This window comes from Tursiops truncatus, chromosome 11 (genome assembly GCF_011762595.2).
Source record: "Tursiops truncatus isolate mTurTru1 chromosome 11, mTurTru1.mat.Y, whole genome shotgun sequence".
Lineage (NCBI taxonomy): Eukaryota > Metazoa > Chordata > Mammalia > Artiodactyla > Delphinidae > Tursiops > Tursiops truncatus.
The window spans coordinates 71612195-71630746 of NC_047044.1; the positions used below are offsets into that span (position 1 = coordinate 71612195).

The window sequence follows — 18552 nt, forward strand, 5'->3', positions numbered from 1 at the left end:
GACCAAAGCAGAAAAAGAAATCTAATCAGTTACTGTTACCTGATTTTGAAAGTTCATTGAGATGTTCTAATCATAAAAGAACTAAAAAGAATATACAGTTAACAGGTCAACATTCGCAGCTAATGTTTCCTCTTTCCAAGTTAAATAAAAGTCGATTTAGAGTAGTCTGTGCTATTAAATTGATTAGCAGTCAGATGGAAACTTTCAGCAGTTTAGGTGATGATTCATTTATAACGACTATTCATAGTTTGTCTACTAATATTTGCTTATTATTTTATGAAATTCATAAAATCATATGATTTTTTTCACCATCACCATATACCGACAAGCACTACAGTAGCAAATAACATTGGTAGAAAATACAGAGTATATAGTTCTGAGACTTAATGGTCTGACTTGTGTGCAAACTCAATAAATGCTTACCAGTAGTTTTACAACAATACAGTGAATATTCCAGTAGTAGATATATGTACTATTTAAATAAATCTTCTTGATCTGTTTATTTGTTCTACCTTTGAACAAAGCAAACAAATATATAGCAAAAAAATATTTAAAATAGATGAAATTGGAGATGATTGTGGCATCAGGAAGGAATTTAGTTCACAGAATAAATACCATGGAGTCCAAAACACTTGGTAGAGGTGTGCCTCTCTAACTTCTACATAAAAAGGGAGATAAAAGATGGCTATGTGATTTATAGTGCCCATAAACAAACAGAAGTCAGTTATTGAGAAACACAACTATTGCAGCTGCTGAGACTAGAGAGGAGTTTCTCCTTTGTCGGAATGTGGTAAATGGTAAATGGCAACTTTTCACCCCTTGTACAGAAAACACAGCCACAGGATTTCTTAGTGCTGATACCTTCAATAGCAGCAGGCTATTTTTAAATTTTATTTTATTATTATTATTTTTTGCGGTACGCAGGCCTCTCACTGTTGTGGCCTCTCGCATTGTGGAGCACAGGCTCCGGACGCGCAGGCTCAGCGGCCGTGGCTCACGGACCCAGCCGCTCCATGGCATGTGGGATCTTCCCGGACCGGGGCACGAACCCGCGTCCCCTGCATCGGCAGGCGGACTCTCAACCACTGCGTCACCAGGGAAGCCCAGCAGCAGGCTATTTTTTGACATCGTAAAGATCAATTCATTAAAAACAATTTTACATGGGTCTATTATGCAACCCATTGATGTTCTTGCTTAAACTGGGTATCTGTTTATAGTATCTACAAATATAAAAAGATTTAATTACTTTAGATAATCCTTTTTTTCACTATGCTTTTGCTGACTGTTGATTAGATGTTAGATTTATGTTAAATAACCAGACATATCTGGAAATTGGAAGTGCCACTGGGAAGTGAGCTAGATATGGCCAGCAGGGCAAAGATTTTCTCTTAAGAAATAATTTAGGATTGGCTCAAAGTTGTATACCATAGAACTGTAGTTTTTTAAATATGTGGTGAGCATCAGGATCACTTGTAGGATTTTTAAAAGACAGGCTCATCTCCCACCTCTGTAGTTTTCTACTTAATAGATTTGGGTGGGTGAGGTGAATGCATCTGCATTTTATTTTATTTTTATTTATTTATTTACTTATTTATTTTTAAAACATCTTTATTGGAGTATAATTGCTTTACAATGGTGTGTTACTTTCTGCTGCATAACAAAGTGAATCAGCTATCCGTATACATATATCCCCATATCTCCTCCCTCTTGCGTCTCCCTCCCTCCAACCCTCCCTATCCCACCCATCTAGGTGGACGCAAAGCACCGAGTTGATCTCCCTGTGCTATTCAGCTGCTTCCCACTAGCGATCTATTTTACATTTCTATATAATTTGTAGTGCATATATGTCCATGCCACTCTCTCTCTTCCTCCCAGCTTACCCTTCCCTCTCCCCATGTCCTCAAGTCCATTCTCTACGTCTATGTCTTTATTCCTGTTCTGCCCCTAGCTTCTTCAGAACGATTTTTTTTTTAGATTCCATATATATGTGTTAGCATATGGTATTTGTTTTCTCTTTCTGACTTACTTCATTCTGTATAACAGTCTCTAGGTCCATCCACCTCACTACAAATAACTCAATTTCATTTCTTTTTATTGCTGAGTAATATTCCATTTTATATATGTGCCACATCTTCTTTATCCATTCATCTGTTGATGGACACTTAGGTTGCTTCCACTATTGTAAATAGTGCTGCAATGAACATTATGCTAAATGACTCTTTTTCAGTTATGATTTTCTCAGGGCATATGCCCGGTAGTGCGATTGCTGGGTCGTATGCTAGTTCTATTTTTAGTTTTTTAAGGAACCTGCATACTGTTCTCCATAGTGGCTGTATCAATTTACATTCCCACCAACAGTGCAAAAGGGTTCCCTTTTCGCCACACCCTCTCCAGCATTTATTGTTTGTAGAGTTTTTGATGATGGCCATTCTGACTGGTGTGAGGTGATACCTCATTGTAGTTTTGATTGGCATTTCTCTAATGATTAGTGATGTTGAGCATCCTTTCATGTGTTTGTTGGCAATCTCTATGTCTTCTTTGGAGAAATGCCTATTTAGGTCTTCTGCCCATTTTTGGATTGGGGTGTTTGTTTTTTTGATATTGAGCTGCATGAGCTGCTTGTATATTTTGGAGATTAACCCTTTGTTACTTGCTTCATTTGCAAATATTTTCTCCCATTCTGAGGGTTGTCATTTCATCTTGTTTACAGTTTCCTTTGCTGTGCAAAAGCTTTTAAGTTTCATTAGGTCCCATTTGTTTATTTTCGTTTTTATTTCCATTTCTCTAGGAGGTGGGTCAAAAAGGATCTTGCTATGATTTATGTCATAGAGTGTTCTGTCTATGTTTTCCTCTAAGAGTTTTATAGTGTCTGGCCTTACATTTAGGTCTTTAATCCATTTCGAGTTTACTTTTGTGTATGGTGTTAAGGAGTGTTCTAATTTCATTCTTTTACATGTAGCTGTCCAGTTTTCCCAGCACCACTTATTGAAGAGGCTGTCTTTTCTCCATTTTATACTCTTGCCTCCTTTATCAAAGATAAGATGACCATATGTGCGTGGGTTTATCTCTGGACTTTCTATCTTGTTCCATTGATCTATATTTCTGTTTTTGTGCCAGTACCATACTGCCTTGATTACTGTAGCTTTGTAGTATAGTCTGAAGTCAGGGAGCCTGAATCCACCAGCTCCGTTTTTCTTTCTCAAGATTACTTTGGCCATTTGGGGTCTTTTGTGTTTCCATACAAATTGTGAATTTTCTTCGTTCTAGTTCTGAGAAAAATGCCATTGGTAGTTTGATAGGGATTGCATTGAATCTGTAGCATCTTCATTTTTTAAAAAAGACACACACGTGATTCTAGTGATCTGTGAAGTTTGAGAATTGCCACCATAGATTATGCTGTATTAATTTTATATAGAAAAAAGTTTAAAGCGTATATAACCAAATACACGTTATCCACAAAACCATCTATTTTATGGTTAAGATCATCTGTTTTTGAAGACTGTAAATTCCTAAGTTACTATCCATTGTAAGCTGTTTCTGAAATGTACATCTAGCCAGTTGAGTAAGGTGATTTAATGTATAGACATCTAATTAGTAAACCAATTACGAGTTTTGGTGTGTCTACTGGAAATGATGACTTTGAATAGTTAATATGTATTTTGGGATAATTTTTTATTCTCACCATTGTCTGATTACATTTCCATATGGACCAACAATATTTCAATAATTATATTCTATCTAGAGAGCATTTTCCTATTTTTAGTTTTCAAAAAGTTATAAAGCATACTGACATGCATTCTAAAGTTATCTGAGATCTCTAGGGGTACTTTCGTTTGTAGGCTTTCAAGTGATAATATGAAAAATGATACTCAGAGATTGGTATCGCACATCTTATCTGCAGTAGTCACTACTTATAAACAGAATCTTTAAATATGTGGTAAACCTTTGTTTAAAGTAGAAAACTAAGCCCGTATATGTGTGTGTATGTCTTAATCTGTCTTAATATCTATGACAACAGAAATCTTGGATAAATGTCTAATGTTTACTTTTTATTGTTCCTTTATAGGCATTGCTTCTATGACAGTGCCAGTGTACATCGCTGAGGTCTCACCCCCCCAATTTAAGAGGTCGATTAGTCACCATTAATACCCTCTTCATCACGGGAGGGCAGTTCTTTGCAAGTGTTGTCGATGGAGCCTTCAGTTATCTCCAGAAAGATGGATGGAGGTCTGTAAATAGTTCTTATATTTAATTTTCAAATAAATTATGAGTATTTAGGGGATGGAAAAAACTTGAGAAATGATAGAAAAAATATAGGGTATTTTGTATCATTATAGCTAATTTATATGATGGCGTTCAGCAAAATTGAAAGTGGACAAGAAGCTGATATTTATTTTAATGATAGACAAGGAACCTACCATTAAGAATTGATATTTACAGGGTGTTTTAGCATTTAGGTGACGTTGCTCACACTGTGTGTAATATTTTGCAATATTTGTTTAAAAATGAATGCAGCAATAAATACGCATGGAGTTTTTGAATTGTATCAGTGATTGACAAGCTGTTTATGAGCTGTAGATATAACTAACATCCTTTTGGAATTTAGGTAGCTACGTTCTAATCTGAATGAAAGAAAACTCAGTCTTTAAAGGTACAGGTTTAGTTATATAAAAAGATGTTATATATGTAAAACTTAAAATACACAAATTATTTATGATCATTATTTGGCTTACTTTGAATCAAAAGAGATGAGAAAAATGTTTTGAAAACTGCTTTAAAATATTTTCAAACCTAATATTGTAAAACAAACTGATCTTATATTAAAGCTTAAAGATACTATGGGCTCTGGATTTTGATATACTTCATGGTATTCAAAACAACAGATTCATGTAACCCTTCCAGGGTTTTAAATTTTAATAAAATTTCCCTATACTCTCTGTATAGGTGCTGGAGAGAAAATATTCCACAAGACAGACTCTGGTGTGTTAGCATGGTGCTTAAACTATTGAAGTTAGTTCTTAACAGCTGAAGAAAAAGGGTTTGCTGCTATGTGGATGTAGGGAAGTAAACTTACATATGTAAGCAGCACAATGAATCGAAGCTATTGAAGACTTAGGCTGATGAAGTTTTGTTAAAAGTCATGTGAGAAAACTCACTGAAGGCAGTTAGGGTGTATGTTTGTCAGGACCATTAAAGGGAGGACACATTTCTTTAAAATATTAGCTGTGTCTGCATATGTTGCTAAACCACTTTCTACCTCTGAAGGAATGAATCTCCGAAAAAGTGAGAAATTACTGAAAAATTGAAGAGGCAAGAACTTCATCTTTCTTTTCCACTCTGTAGAAGAACAGAAAGTGGGAGATGATAGCTTGTTACCAGCGTAATCTGATATTTTGTGTTTTTACTGGAAGCTCAATGGAAGTCAGTTAATCTTTCAGCCCCACATAGCTTTAAGATCTAAATTATCTATTTACATTTTGTTAAGGAATTTTATTAATGTAACCAATATAGAAATATATATCTGCTTTTATTAAAAATCCATTTTTAAATGAAAACATACAAATTACATGAGTCATGTTTTTAATCCAAGTATCACAATTTATTTTTATGTATTTATTTTATTAATTGTAAAAATTAAGCAATTTATTTAAACTAAAAAAAGAGTTTACCCATTTCCCCCATCCCCCACCCACCACGTCTGGAAACCCCTAGTCTGTTCTCTGTATATATGAGCTTGGGTTTTTATTTATTTGCTTTTTTATTTTGCTTTTTTTTCTTAGATTCCACATATAAGAAAGCTCATACAGTATTTGTTTTTATCTGTCTGTCTTATTTCATGTAGCATAGTGCCCTCGAGGTCCATCCATGTTGCACATGGCAAGATTTCACTCTTTTTTATGACTGAATAATATTCCATTGTGTGTATATATGCCACATTTTCTGTATCAATTCATCCATCAATGTTGGACAATTAGGTTGTTTCCAAATCTTGGCTATTGTAAATAACGCTGCAGTGAACATGGGAATACAGATATACGTATCTTTTTGAATTAATGTTTTCATTTTCTTCAGATAAATATGTAGAAGTAAAATTGCTGGACCTTACGGTAGTTCTATTTTTAATTTTTTGAGCAACCTCCATACTGTTTTCCACAGTGGCTGCACCATTTTACAATCCCACCAACAATGCACAAGGGTTCCCTTTTCTCTACATCCTCACCAACATTTGTTATCTCTTGTCTTTTTGATGATAGCCATCCTAACAGGTGTGAGGTGATATCTCATTGTGGTTTTGATTTGCATTTTCTTGATGATTAGTGATTTTGAGCATCTTTTCATGTACCTGTTGGCCATCTGAATGTCTTCTTTGGAAAAAATGTCTATTCAGATGCTCTGCTCATTTTTTAATCAGATTGTTTGCATTTTTGCTATTGAGTTTATATGAAATCTTTATATATTTTGGATATTAACCCCTTATCAAATATGTGATTTGCAAATTTTTTCTCCCATTCAGTAGGTTGCCTTTTCATTTTGTTGATGGTTTCCTTTGTTGTGCAAAAGCTTTTTAGTATGATATAGTCCCTCTTATTTATTTTTGCTTTTGTTGATTTTACTTTTGCTCTCAGATTCAAAATTTATCTCCAAGACCTATCTCAAGGAGTTTACTGCCTATGTTTTCTTCTAGGAGTGTTATGATTTCAGGTCTTCTGTTCAAGTTTTTAATTCATTTTGAGTTAATTTTGTGTATGGTATAAGATTTATTCTTTTGCTTGTGGCTGTCCAGTTTTCCCGACACCACTTAAATATAGCAATATAGGTACCTTTTCTCAGTACTGGGTTAGGAAAGAAAGAAAGATACAGTAGTGAAAATAAGTTATGAATTTAGTATCCCTGTGCAGAAGTGGAGGTCTTAGGATAGGCATTAGAATACTTTTGAGAGGCAGGGTGACATAGTGATAGGCAGAGCTGGATTTAAATCTGTTTTCAGTGAGTAATTAGCTACAAACCTTGGACAAGTTACTTAGTTCCCCTGAAATTCACTTTTGTCATTGTAAAAAATGTGACCAAAGATGCTTATCTTGTAAGGTTATTGTGGGATCTAAATTAATTATTGTATATAAAGTACTCAGCACAGTGTTTGGCACATGGCAAATACTCAATAAATGATGAATCATGTTGTTATTTACTATTCTGATGAATGCATAGAAGATGGGTGCTACTAGAGGTAAATTGTAAGGGAGGTTGAAGGAAACACATTCTAAGACCTCTGGTTTCTTAACCAGTAAAGTTGTGGCTTGGAGGTGCTAGGGCAGAGGCCTAGAGAAAAAAAAATGTTAAATGCTTATATCTACCATAGAAGGTACAAGAAGGAAAAGACTAAAGACAAAAATGAGTTTCCAAATAACCATGAGATCCCAGCTGATGTTGGAGGCAGATATTTGCAGTAAAGTGAAGTAGCACACCTGTGTGAATTTTTCCCATAATATTGGAGAACCCAGGGGTGAAAAAATAAAATAAGAGGATGGAAAACAAACTTGGGCTAGTATTCAGACCAGTGCATTAACATAGCAGATCACTTTGAATCCACTTAGTTTTTGTACAAATACATGTTTATTTGTGTATACATGCAAATATGTCTACTTTTCTTCTTACAAGTGAATTTTCTGTGTACTATTTTCTTCTATTTTTCAGCATCCTTAGCTTTGTGTTTACCTCATCTGACTCCTGGACTCATAGGAATGTGGTTACAAGCAAGTGAAAATTGGAGTTTTACCTAAGCATCGACATTAGAATTGTCAGCAATTATAACTTACTCATGATTATAACAATAGATAATTCATCACTTTGTGGCCATGTATTCCAAAAGTTCTAAGGAAATGTGGTTTTAAATATTTCATATAAAATTTCTTTCTCGGGCTTCCCTGGTGGCCTAGTGATTGAGAGTCCGCCTGCCGATGCAGGGGACGCGGGTTCGTGCCCCAGTCCGGGAGGGTCCCACATGCCGCGGAGCGGCTGGGCCCGTGAGCCATGGCCACTGAGCCTGCGCGTCCGGAGCCTGCTGCTCCGCAACGGGAGAGGCCACAGCAGTGAGAGGCCCGCGTACCGCAAAAAAAAAAAAAAAAAAATTTATTTCTCATACTCATATTTTCATGTATCATAAAGTAAAATGTTCCCTACATTCCAAGAGTTTGAATATGTTAACATTTTGTTTCTTTTTCTTTCTTTCTTTTTTTTTTTTTTTTTGCCGTACGTGGGCCTCTCACTGTTGTGGCCTCTCCCCTTGCGGAGCACAGGCCCTGGACGCGCAGGCTCAGCGGCCATGGCTCATGGGCCCAGCCGCTGCGCGGCATGTGGGATCTTCCCGGACCGGGGCACGAACCCGTGTCCCCTGCATCGGCAGGTGGACTGTCAACCACTGCACCACCAGGGAAACCCTGTTTCTTTTTCATTTGCCTTTTTGACTTTGATTTGTCTGAAACTCTACTTTAAGTTACTAACATTTGATGTCATACTATATACCTAGTGTCCCAGATTAACTAGTTCACTTTACACTGATGAACAGTTTTAGAGTCTGTTAGTGAATATCATTTGATCTTCACCAAAACCTTGAGAGGCTGGTGGAACTAGTATTATTCCCTATTTGTAGATTTAAAAAATGCTCAGAGAAGTTAAATATTTGCCTGAGACCATATGGTTATTACATGGCGTAGATTAGAGCCAGTTCTTTTTAGTTGAAATGTAGCCACCTTTTTCCTCATTCTGCTTCTAAGTGTTTAAAGTCTAAAATATGATTACTGGTAATTTTTATGATAGTGATAAGATTAATATATACAGAAGATGAAACTGACCGAAAAACTTCTTAGATGTTCAGGTTGTTGAAAGACTAAATCACCCTTTGTGTCAGATGGGTCAAAGCTTCTGTTCTCTTATTGTTTGGATGTGATAGAAATAAATTGTTTTTTGCTGAACTGTTGAAAGATAAGCTTTTCTAGAAAAAATTGCCAGTAGAAGATTGCCTACTGATACTTTTGTAGCACTGTAGTGTCATATTACTACTATACTGAGAAGAATATTATTGGGCTCCATAAGAAAGAGGAAATAAGGATTTTGAAAATATCAGTAAAGATTAATTTTTTAAAAATAACTTTATTGAAATATAATTAATACACCAATTCACCCATTTAAAATGTACAATTCAGTGGCTTTCAGTATGTTTACAGAGTTGTGCAGTTATCACTACAATCAAATTTTGAACATTTTTATTACCCTGAAAAGAAAACTTGTACCCCATAGCTGTCATCATCCAACTTCCCAGCTCCTTCCAGCTCTAGGCAACTATTAATCTACTTTTTTTCCTTATAGAGTTGCCTATTCTTGGTATTTCAAGTATCAATATGTGGTCCATTGTGACTGGCTTCTTTCACTTAGCATGTTTTTAAGGTTCATCCATGTTGTAGCATGTGTCAGTACTTCATTTCTTTTTATTGGCAAGTAATGTGGATATACCACATTTTGTTTAGCCATTCGTCTGTTGATGGACATTTGAGTGGTTTCCACTTTTTTGGCTATTAAAAATAATGCTGCTCTGAACATTTGTGTACAAGTTTTAGGGTGGGCATATATTTTCAGTTCTCTTGGATGTATACCTAGGAGTAGAATTGCTAGGTCATATGGTAACTATGTTTACCTTTGGAGGAACTGCAAGATTGTTCTCCAAAGTGGCTGCACTATTTCACATTCCCATTTAGCAATGTATGAGTTCCAGTTTTTCCACATCCTAGTAAACAATTATTATCTCTCTTTTTCAATTATAGTCATCTCAGTGGGTATGAAGTGGCATCTTGTTGTGATTTTGATTTCCATTTCCCTGATGACTAGTAATATTGAGAAAGATTTTATTTTTGTCTAATATATTATAGTGCTTATAAAGATGACAGTTACTTTGGTAGTTAACACTAAATGACGACGTTTTATCACTGTTTGCCCTTTTCTGTGCTATATTTTTGAATTGTGCTTATTGAACATAGTGAGATTTACTCACTACACCTCAGGCAAAGAAAGGTTTTCTTTTTTTTTTTTTTTTAACATTTTTATTGGAGTATAATTGCTTCACAATATGGCACATGGTTTTCTTTTTTTAATTGCCGAGTTAAAGCTTGGCACTCTATAAACATGTAGTAAAGCGAACTTCACCACCACCATTATCGGTCTAAAACACTTATCTGGACATGCCACTGCTAAAATGCTTCCAAGACTCCCCATTTCCTACAGGAAAAAAAATCAGTCTCTTCATCACGGCTTGTAGTGCCTTTCATTATCCAATCCATGCCTGCTTTCCTAGATTTTTAAATTCATTATTACTTCCTTCCTTCCTTCTTTATACAACATAGGTTTATGCCTATAAACTGTATACACTACTCACATCTTGCTTTTTCATATTTGTTTTTTTCCTTCTGCTCACTTTGCCTATAATGTCTTTCTACTCTGTCCTGCTTTACTGTTTCAGTTCTTGTTCCTCTTTTAAATCTTTTGCTTGTATATCATGTGAAACTGTCTTTGTTCCTTTGCCTTTTCATAATACTTTGTACGTGGCTTCACTTTTATACTCACCATTTTTTTGAACCAGTTTTGACCTTGTACTCATTTTTAGGTCTAGGAAAGGGTCTGGAACATAGTAAAGGCTTACTAAATGTTTATTGAACTTAGCTGAAATTGACTGGGCTCCAGGGAAGAGACTCTTAACCAAAGTAAAAAGATATTGATTATAAACCAAAATACCAATTCTTTAATTTATGCTGGGGAATAGATATCTTTGCAGGTAGCTGAAAAACTAAATTATTAATCCTAAATATTTCTTACTGAGCATAAAAATCAGAGAAAGAAAACTAGTTTCTGAGCCTATGAAAATTTACATCCCTCAAAATAATGTACCTCTCTGGGCCCCAGGACATTCTTTGCTCTTCTCTCTCGGATAGAGCTGATTTTCAAATGAGTGTTCCTCTATTTATAATTACATAAATCATCATGCGATTTATATTAAAAAGAATGGTATATCTATAGAAGGGCTGAATTCTCCTTTATATTTACTTTTACTGATTCTCAGGTTTAATTTTTTTAAATTACAGTTATCTTATTCCACCTCACTAGACTGTATACAGCTGATTGCAAAGTATACTGGGTATTTTTGCATGTTTCATCATTCACATGATGTTCTTTTGTTTTTCTTTTTTCTGCTGAAGAAGGAAAATTTGAGGTAATACAGGTGTTGAATGAAAAGCACAAGGTATTAGTGCTAGTTACATCTATATTAGATATTTTTCTGGAGTATCACCAGGCTAATTCATGGACAATGTGAGACTTGTGCTGAGCTTTGAAGAATTGGCAGGATTCATGTGGACTGAGGTGAAAATGAGGACAGAGAGTAGGATGGATGAGGGCAGGCTTGAAACTGAAGTTAAGATGTACATGGTAGATTGGAGGCAGATTGTAGAGGTCTATGAATTCTAGGCTGGAGGTTTTGAAATTTTATCTACAGACAAACGGAAGCTATTACTTTTTAAGCAGTTCATGCCATAATGTTAGCCAGTGATTAACATGGCAGTGAGGTCCAGAATTTATTGGAACTCTTGGCTCTTGGGTGGGTTCAGGGAACCTATTGTGAGAGTACTGCCAGAGTATTGGTGTGAGGTACTGACATGGTACTCTTGGAGACATCAGTTAGTATGGAAATCATTCAGTCATTCAAAAAAAATTTTTGGCACCTACTACATACTCCTGTTGTACTTGATACTAGAGATAGAAAGATCAATAAGGAATGTTCCTGTCCTTAAGCAATCAAGCACCTCACAGACTAATGAAGGAGAGGCTTTTCGTCAGCATGTTAAGTAAATGATAGTGTTATGGGAGCTCTCGGGGAATAAGTAACTTAGCTTCAAAAATGGAATGATATTTGAGCTGAGTCTTTTATGAATAAAAGAGTTCGAGGCAGAGTGAGGGAGAGGGAAACTCTAGGTGAAATATAATTTTCAAAGGCCCTATAGTGTAAAAGAGCCAGTCACGTTTGGGCAATGGCGAGAAGTTTAGAGTGGCTACTGGGAGGGCCATGATTACTATTTGGGAGTTTGAGAGTGAAGTGGGAAGGCTAGTCTTAACAGGTATGAATAGAACTTTAAATCCATTGCACTCTGTAACAGTACATTGAGTTCAGGTTTGTTTATTGACAGTCTTAGAAAATAATTTTAAAAAATCAACATTACTTTAGATTAGAAAATTTATGAGCTTCTCTCCCCCATAATATTTTATAATTTAAAAACCATGCCAATAAGATGATTTTCAGAATCATATTCAAAAGAGGGTGATATTTCTAAACAAATTTATGCCAGGGAAAGTACTCTTATTATTTATGACATTGGCCATTTTAAGATAGATGGATTTGGTTAACAAGTAAATATCTTACTACTGAAGATATTTGTAATTTTATTATTGACAGAATTAAGATACAAGATATATGTATGACTGTTTATCGTAAAGGTATAGTGGACAGAAGAGAGTTGAGACTTGCTTTAACAACACATACGTTGCTTTATCTAAGCACTGACATCCTCATTAGCTAATGCTTCAGCAATTGTACAGTGTTATTGTGAGGATCAAATGAGTTTTAGTAGCTGTGAACATACTTATAGACTCTTAAGTGTTCCTAGGTATTGTTTGCTGTTATCTCCAGAAAAATCTTAGGTTGGGTCTCTATCCTGCATAAAGCTGGCAATAAAAATCGCCCCCACGTTCAACTGTCTGAATTTTCCAGGTGAAAAGTTAATATAGTTTGCTAATGAGACTGATTGGCGTTAAGACTAACGTCCCCTGAAGGTAACCATTATAAGTCATAGACAGAATAAAAAAAAATGTTCAAAGCATTGGAGAGCTCCAGTACCAAGAAACTGAAGGGGGATTTGATCCTTGAAGGGAACAGTTCACGGTGAGATATACACCTATGACTTTTTCTCTGAGGGCAGCCCTCAATCCATGATGCTGGGCAGCGAGAACTTAAGAAGAAAATTACAGTTTTATTGGCTTGTGGTATAAGTGGCTAGAGTTTGGGATGGCCAGAGCAACTGAAATTTAAGGGGTAAAATCCAGGAAAAGAATGACCCAGAGAGGAGGAAGCCACCAAATCTGAATATTAATTTGCTACAAATGTTTTACAGATCCCTGAACTGTGAATATTACAGGGGAGATTCCGTGGAGCCTGCAGAAAGCAACAGTTAGAAGACGGTGAAAGATGAGACAGATTTTATTTCCTGCCCATAGGAGGAAGGACATACTTGGAATTTGAAACCTGCCAGGTTAGAGGGGCCAACAGCTTGAGCTTCCACGGAAATCAAAGAAGCACCAGCCTTAGGAGTAAAGACTTGTTGCGTGATTAAGGAATTTCCCCTAAGACCAAGCCAAAACTGAAAACAGATTTACACTAGCCAAGTGTAAAACCAAGCTTCCACAGATGTAAGGTGCCTAATAAAAAAGTGAGTGTTCTTCAGAAGAGAACAAAATCTAGAGTCTCCAGAGTTTATCCATAATACTCAAAACACATTAAAAATTATTAGATATGCAAATAAACAGAAAATGTGACCCATAATTGAAAGAAAAATTGGTCAATATAGGCAAACCTCAAGATTACGCTTATAAAGACATTTTCAAATAAAGTTAGGACAAATTGTCACCACTAGACCTCCTGCATTATAAGAAATGCTAAGGAAAATTTTCAGACTGAAGGGAAATGACACTAGATGAAAGCTCATCCAGCTGCAGTAGGGAGGAAAAGTAGTGGCTATCAATAAGAGACCAAATATAAAGGAATTTGTTTTTTTCTTCTCTCCATTTTTTGAAAGACATATGACTGTTTACATTTAAATTTATTGTGCAATTTATAATGTATATAAGTTATAAAATATATGATGACAATAGCAGAAAAATTGGGGTCAGTAAATAGAATTATACATGTTTGTGAAGACTTGCAGTGTTATCTCTAGGTAGACTGATAAGTTAAGATGCATGTCTTATCCTGAGAACAATCACTAGAATAGATTACAAAAGGATACAGCTAAGAAGCCATTTTAAGAATTAAAATGAAATACTTAAGATATTTGGATAATCTGAACAAAGGCAAGAAAAAAATAAATAGGGACTTCCCTGATGGTGCAGTGGTTAAGAATCCGCCTGCCAATGCAGGGGACACAGGTTCAAACCCTGGTCCAGGAAGATCCCACATGCCGCAGAGCAACTAAGCCCGTGTGCCACAACTACTGAGCCTGTGCTCTGCGCCATACGTGCTACAACTACTGAAGCACGCAGGCCTAGAGCCCATGCTCCACAACAAGAGAAGCCACGGCAATGAGAAGCCTGCACACTGCAACGAATATTAGCCCCTGCTTGCCGCAGTTAGAGAAAGCCCGCATGCAGCAATAAAGACCCAACACAGCCAAAAATAAATAATAAATATTAAAAAAAAGAAGAAAGAAAAAATAAATAGCAGATGGGACAAATAGAAAGCAGATAGCAAAATGGTAGACTTAAAATCCAGTTACAGCAACAGTAACATGAAATATAAAAAATTATCATTGTTTACAAAAAGCATGGCACAGATTTATATTGTGTAAAAGAGATACACTTCAAGTAAAATGCAATAGATAGGTTAAAAGTGAAAGGATGGCAAAAGATAGACTATGCAAACAGTAAGTATAAGAAAGTTTGTGTGCTATATTAATAATCACACAAAGTAGACCTTAAGACAAGTGGTATTACCAGAGATGAAGAGGACATTTCATAATGATAAAAGAGTCGATTCATCAGAATTAAAAATGATAAAGAATGTATAGTTTACTTCAAAATGCATAAACAAAAATTAATAGATGGTGGTTGTACATTGTGAATATGCTTAATGCTGCAGATCTATACACTTAAATATGATTAAAATGGGAAATTTTATTTTGTATACTTTATCACAATTTGAAAATTACAGAACTAAAGGAAGAAATAGACAAATTCCGGCTCATATTGGGAAAATTTTTAACTCTTTTCTTAGCAACTGATAGGACAACTAGACAAAAAATGTTTGTAGAAAAACTGGAAAACACTCTTAATTGCCTAGGCATAACTGACATTTGTGGATAGCTACACCCAACAGCTGCATCGTACACATTCTTTTTCAAATTCACATCAGACATTCTGTAAAATTGGTCATATCCTGAATCATAAAATAAATGTTAATAAATTTAAAAAATGACTCTTATAGAATATGTCCTCTGACCATAGCAGAATTAAATTAGACATCAATAAAACAGCCAGAAAAGCTTCAAATATTTGGAAATTAAAGCAGCATGTTCTAGGGGCTTCCCTGGTGGCGCAGTGGTTGAGAATCTGCCTGCCGATTCGGGGGACCACGGGTTTGTGCCCCGGTCCGGGAAGATCCCACATGCCGTGGAGCGGATAGGCCTGTGAGTCATGGCCGCTGGGCCTGCGTGTCCGGAGTCTGTGCTCCGCAACTGGAGAGGCCACATCAGTGAGAGGCCCGCGTAGTGCAAAAAAAAAAAAAAAAACAGCATGTTCTAAATAACTCATGGATTTAAGGAGACGTCAGAAGGAAAATTAGAAAACAGTTTTGAGTTCAAAGAAAATAAAATATATCAAAATTTGTAGAATGCAGTTTCAACTGTGCTTAGAGCATAATATATAGCTAAAGTGATTTTATTAGAGAAGTCAAATGATCTAAGTTTCATGTTAAGCTAGAAAAATATGAGCATATTAAAACCAAATGAAACAAAAGGTGTTAATAAGGAAGAGGAGTCAATGTAATACAAAGCAGACAAACAATAGAAAAATAATGTTGGTTCTTTGGAATTACTAATAAAATTGGTAAACTGATTATGACTGATTTAAAACGATAAAGCACAAATTATCAATATCAGGAGTAAAAGCACATCATTTCTATGGACATAATAAGGATAGTGAGGGAGTACTTTGAACGACTTTGTGCCAATAAAGTCAACAACTTAGATGGAATGGACACATTGCTTGAAAATCGCAACTCTACTAAAAACCAGCACAAGGTAAAATGGAAAATCTGAATATTCCTATATTTATTAAGTCGAATCATTGCTAGTAACCTACCTGAAAAGCTAACTTCAGGCCCAGATGGTTTCACTGGTGAATTAAGTAAAACATTAGAGAATAAATAGCTCCAAGCTTAAACAAAAGCTTTAAGAAAATAGAGATAGAAGGAGTACTTCCCAGCTGAGTTTTGAGGCCAGCATAACTAATACTGTGGCTTTTTTTTTTGTGTGTGAAATTAGTCATGCTTCATTTAATTGTCCAGTTTTTTTTTAGTACATTCAATAGTGACATAGATTCTCAGTAATTCATAAGTACATGTTAAATACTAAAGTATATCATAACAGACTCCAATACATTTTATGTTAGATATTATACCTAAGGGCTACCCATTCCTATAACAAATTGAATGAGGCTCTTCTTCTTGAAATTGCTGCTGAATACACGTTACTTAATTTTGTTTCTGTCCTTCTGAGACTGTTAAAGACCAGCAGTGACCTGGATGGGCTGCACTTTTGGTAGTAATGGAGATTCCAGTACACTGGGAAAGGCAGTGGTTCGGGTTCATGGCTTGTTAGTTCTAGAAGTGGCTTAAGTTGTTACAAGCAAAGAAAATTCTAGACACAGATTGAAAGTATCCTTAAAATATTGTAAAATCAAACCCAATAATATATAAAAGAATAATAAATCCTTTTATATAAACTGACCAAGGCAGTTTTCTCAGAAAAGTCAGTTTGTTTACCATATGAAAATTAATTTGCGCAAGTCACCATGTTGAAATTGGAGGAAAACCTACTAAAGGATCTATCTCAATATATGCAGGAAAACATTTGACAGAATAACCTTTATATATGATAAAACCTTTCTGCAAACTAGAATGGAAGAGCACTTCTTGAATTTAATAAAGGGCATCTACAAAAAAACCTGCAGCCAGCTTTATACTCAATGGGGAAAGCCTGAATGCTTTCCCTTCTGATGGAATTCAAGACAGAGATGTCCGCTATCACCACTTACATTCATTCAGATTCACTGAAAAGGACAAGTAGATTCTAAAATTTTTACAGAAAAGTAAAGGACCTAGAATTGCCAAAACCATCTTGAAGAACAAGTTGGATGATTCACTATCTGATTTCAAGACTTACTATAAAGCTAAAACAATGAGACTGGTAAGGATTGATAAATCGGTAGATCAGAAAGAATGGATGTATCTCAAAAACAAGATTGAAAGAAGCTAGATACAAAGAAGTATGGTCTCTAACATTCCGTATGAAGTTCATCAATATGCAAAATTAACTATGGGGACAGAAATTCGATCAGTGATTGTCTAAGGCAGTGGGGATTGACTGGAAGGGGGTAAGGTATGAGGGAACTTTCTGGGATGATGGAAATGTTCTGTTTCTTGATTGGGATGGTAGTTACAAGGACACACACACACACACACACACACACTCACAGAATGGTACACCTTGGATCTCATTTTATTATATGCAAATTTTGCCTAAAAAAAGTTAATTTCAACCTTATGTTGGCTCTCTCCATTATATTCCTTTTCTGCAATGCTCAGTGATAGTTTAAATGTTTTTTTCTGCCATGACACTTTTTCTAATATCCTCTGTTGAAATAACTTTTCTCCTTACTCTTACACTGTGCCTAAATCCCAGTCATAGCAATTACATAATCCAATTTTGTTCCATGATTACTAGGTATGAGCTCCTTGAAGCAAGGGCATATCTCTTAGTCATTTCTGTATCTCCAAAATCCCAAACATAGAGCTTTGCATATGGAAGATATTCAGAGTTGGAAAGAAAAGGGTATGTATATAGGTATGGTTGTGCGCGCATTATTTTCAGCACTCGTACTGTCAGTTTTGTACATCTTAATGCATTTTGCCATGTTGTTTAAAACTATCTAATATCTCTGCAAAATACCACATTATTTATTTAAATAGCATCTAATCTTATTTTATTAAAGCAAGTATATCCTGCTGCTTCTACTATGACCACAGCACTAAATAACCTCGGCCAAGCCATTTGCCTTATGTACTGATATCAAATTACTTTGAGAGATTTTCCCCTTATTATGTAGATAGTTAATATTTTCTTTGGCTTATATATATGTTTACATTTATGGCTATGAATTTTTTAACAGTTTACATAGACTCGTTTACTAGGTAACATAAAAATTTCTCATTTGCTGGTGATGTATCACATCACCTTTTTACTTGAAAGAATCCAACTTGACACATTGATTTTTTTTTTTTTATTATGTACCCACAGCTTTGTGTCTCCTGTTTGCTCTCTAACTGCCATCAGATTTTCAAGTGTATCAGTCATTGATGTTAATATTCTACATAGCCCTTAATGGCAGAGGAAAATTAACTTATTAGCCTGAGGTCTCAATTAGGCAGTATTTTCTTTTTTTTTTTTTAATTTTTATTGGAGTATAATT

General features: G+C 35.4%; 1 protein-coding gene across 1 annotated transcript in view; it reads left to right on the forward strand.

Annotated features, from left to right (window-relative positions):
• SLC2A13 (solute carrier family 2 member 13) overlaps positions 1 to 18552 on the forward strand; it is a 428575-nt gene that overhangs the window by 78237 nt on the left and 331786 nt on the right. Inside the window, 2 exon segments of the mRNA XM_019934622.3 lie at positions 4067 to 4110; positions 4112 to 4227. Of these exon segments, the coding sequence (XP_019790181.2) occupies positions 4067 to 4110; positions 4112 to 4227 (160 nt within the window).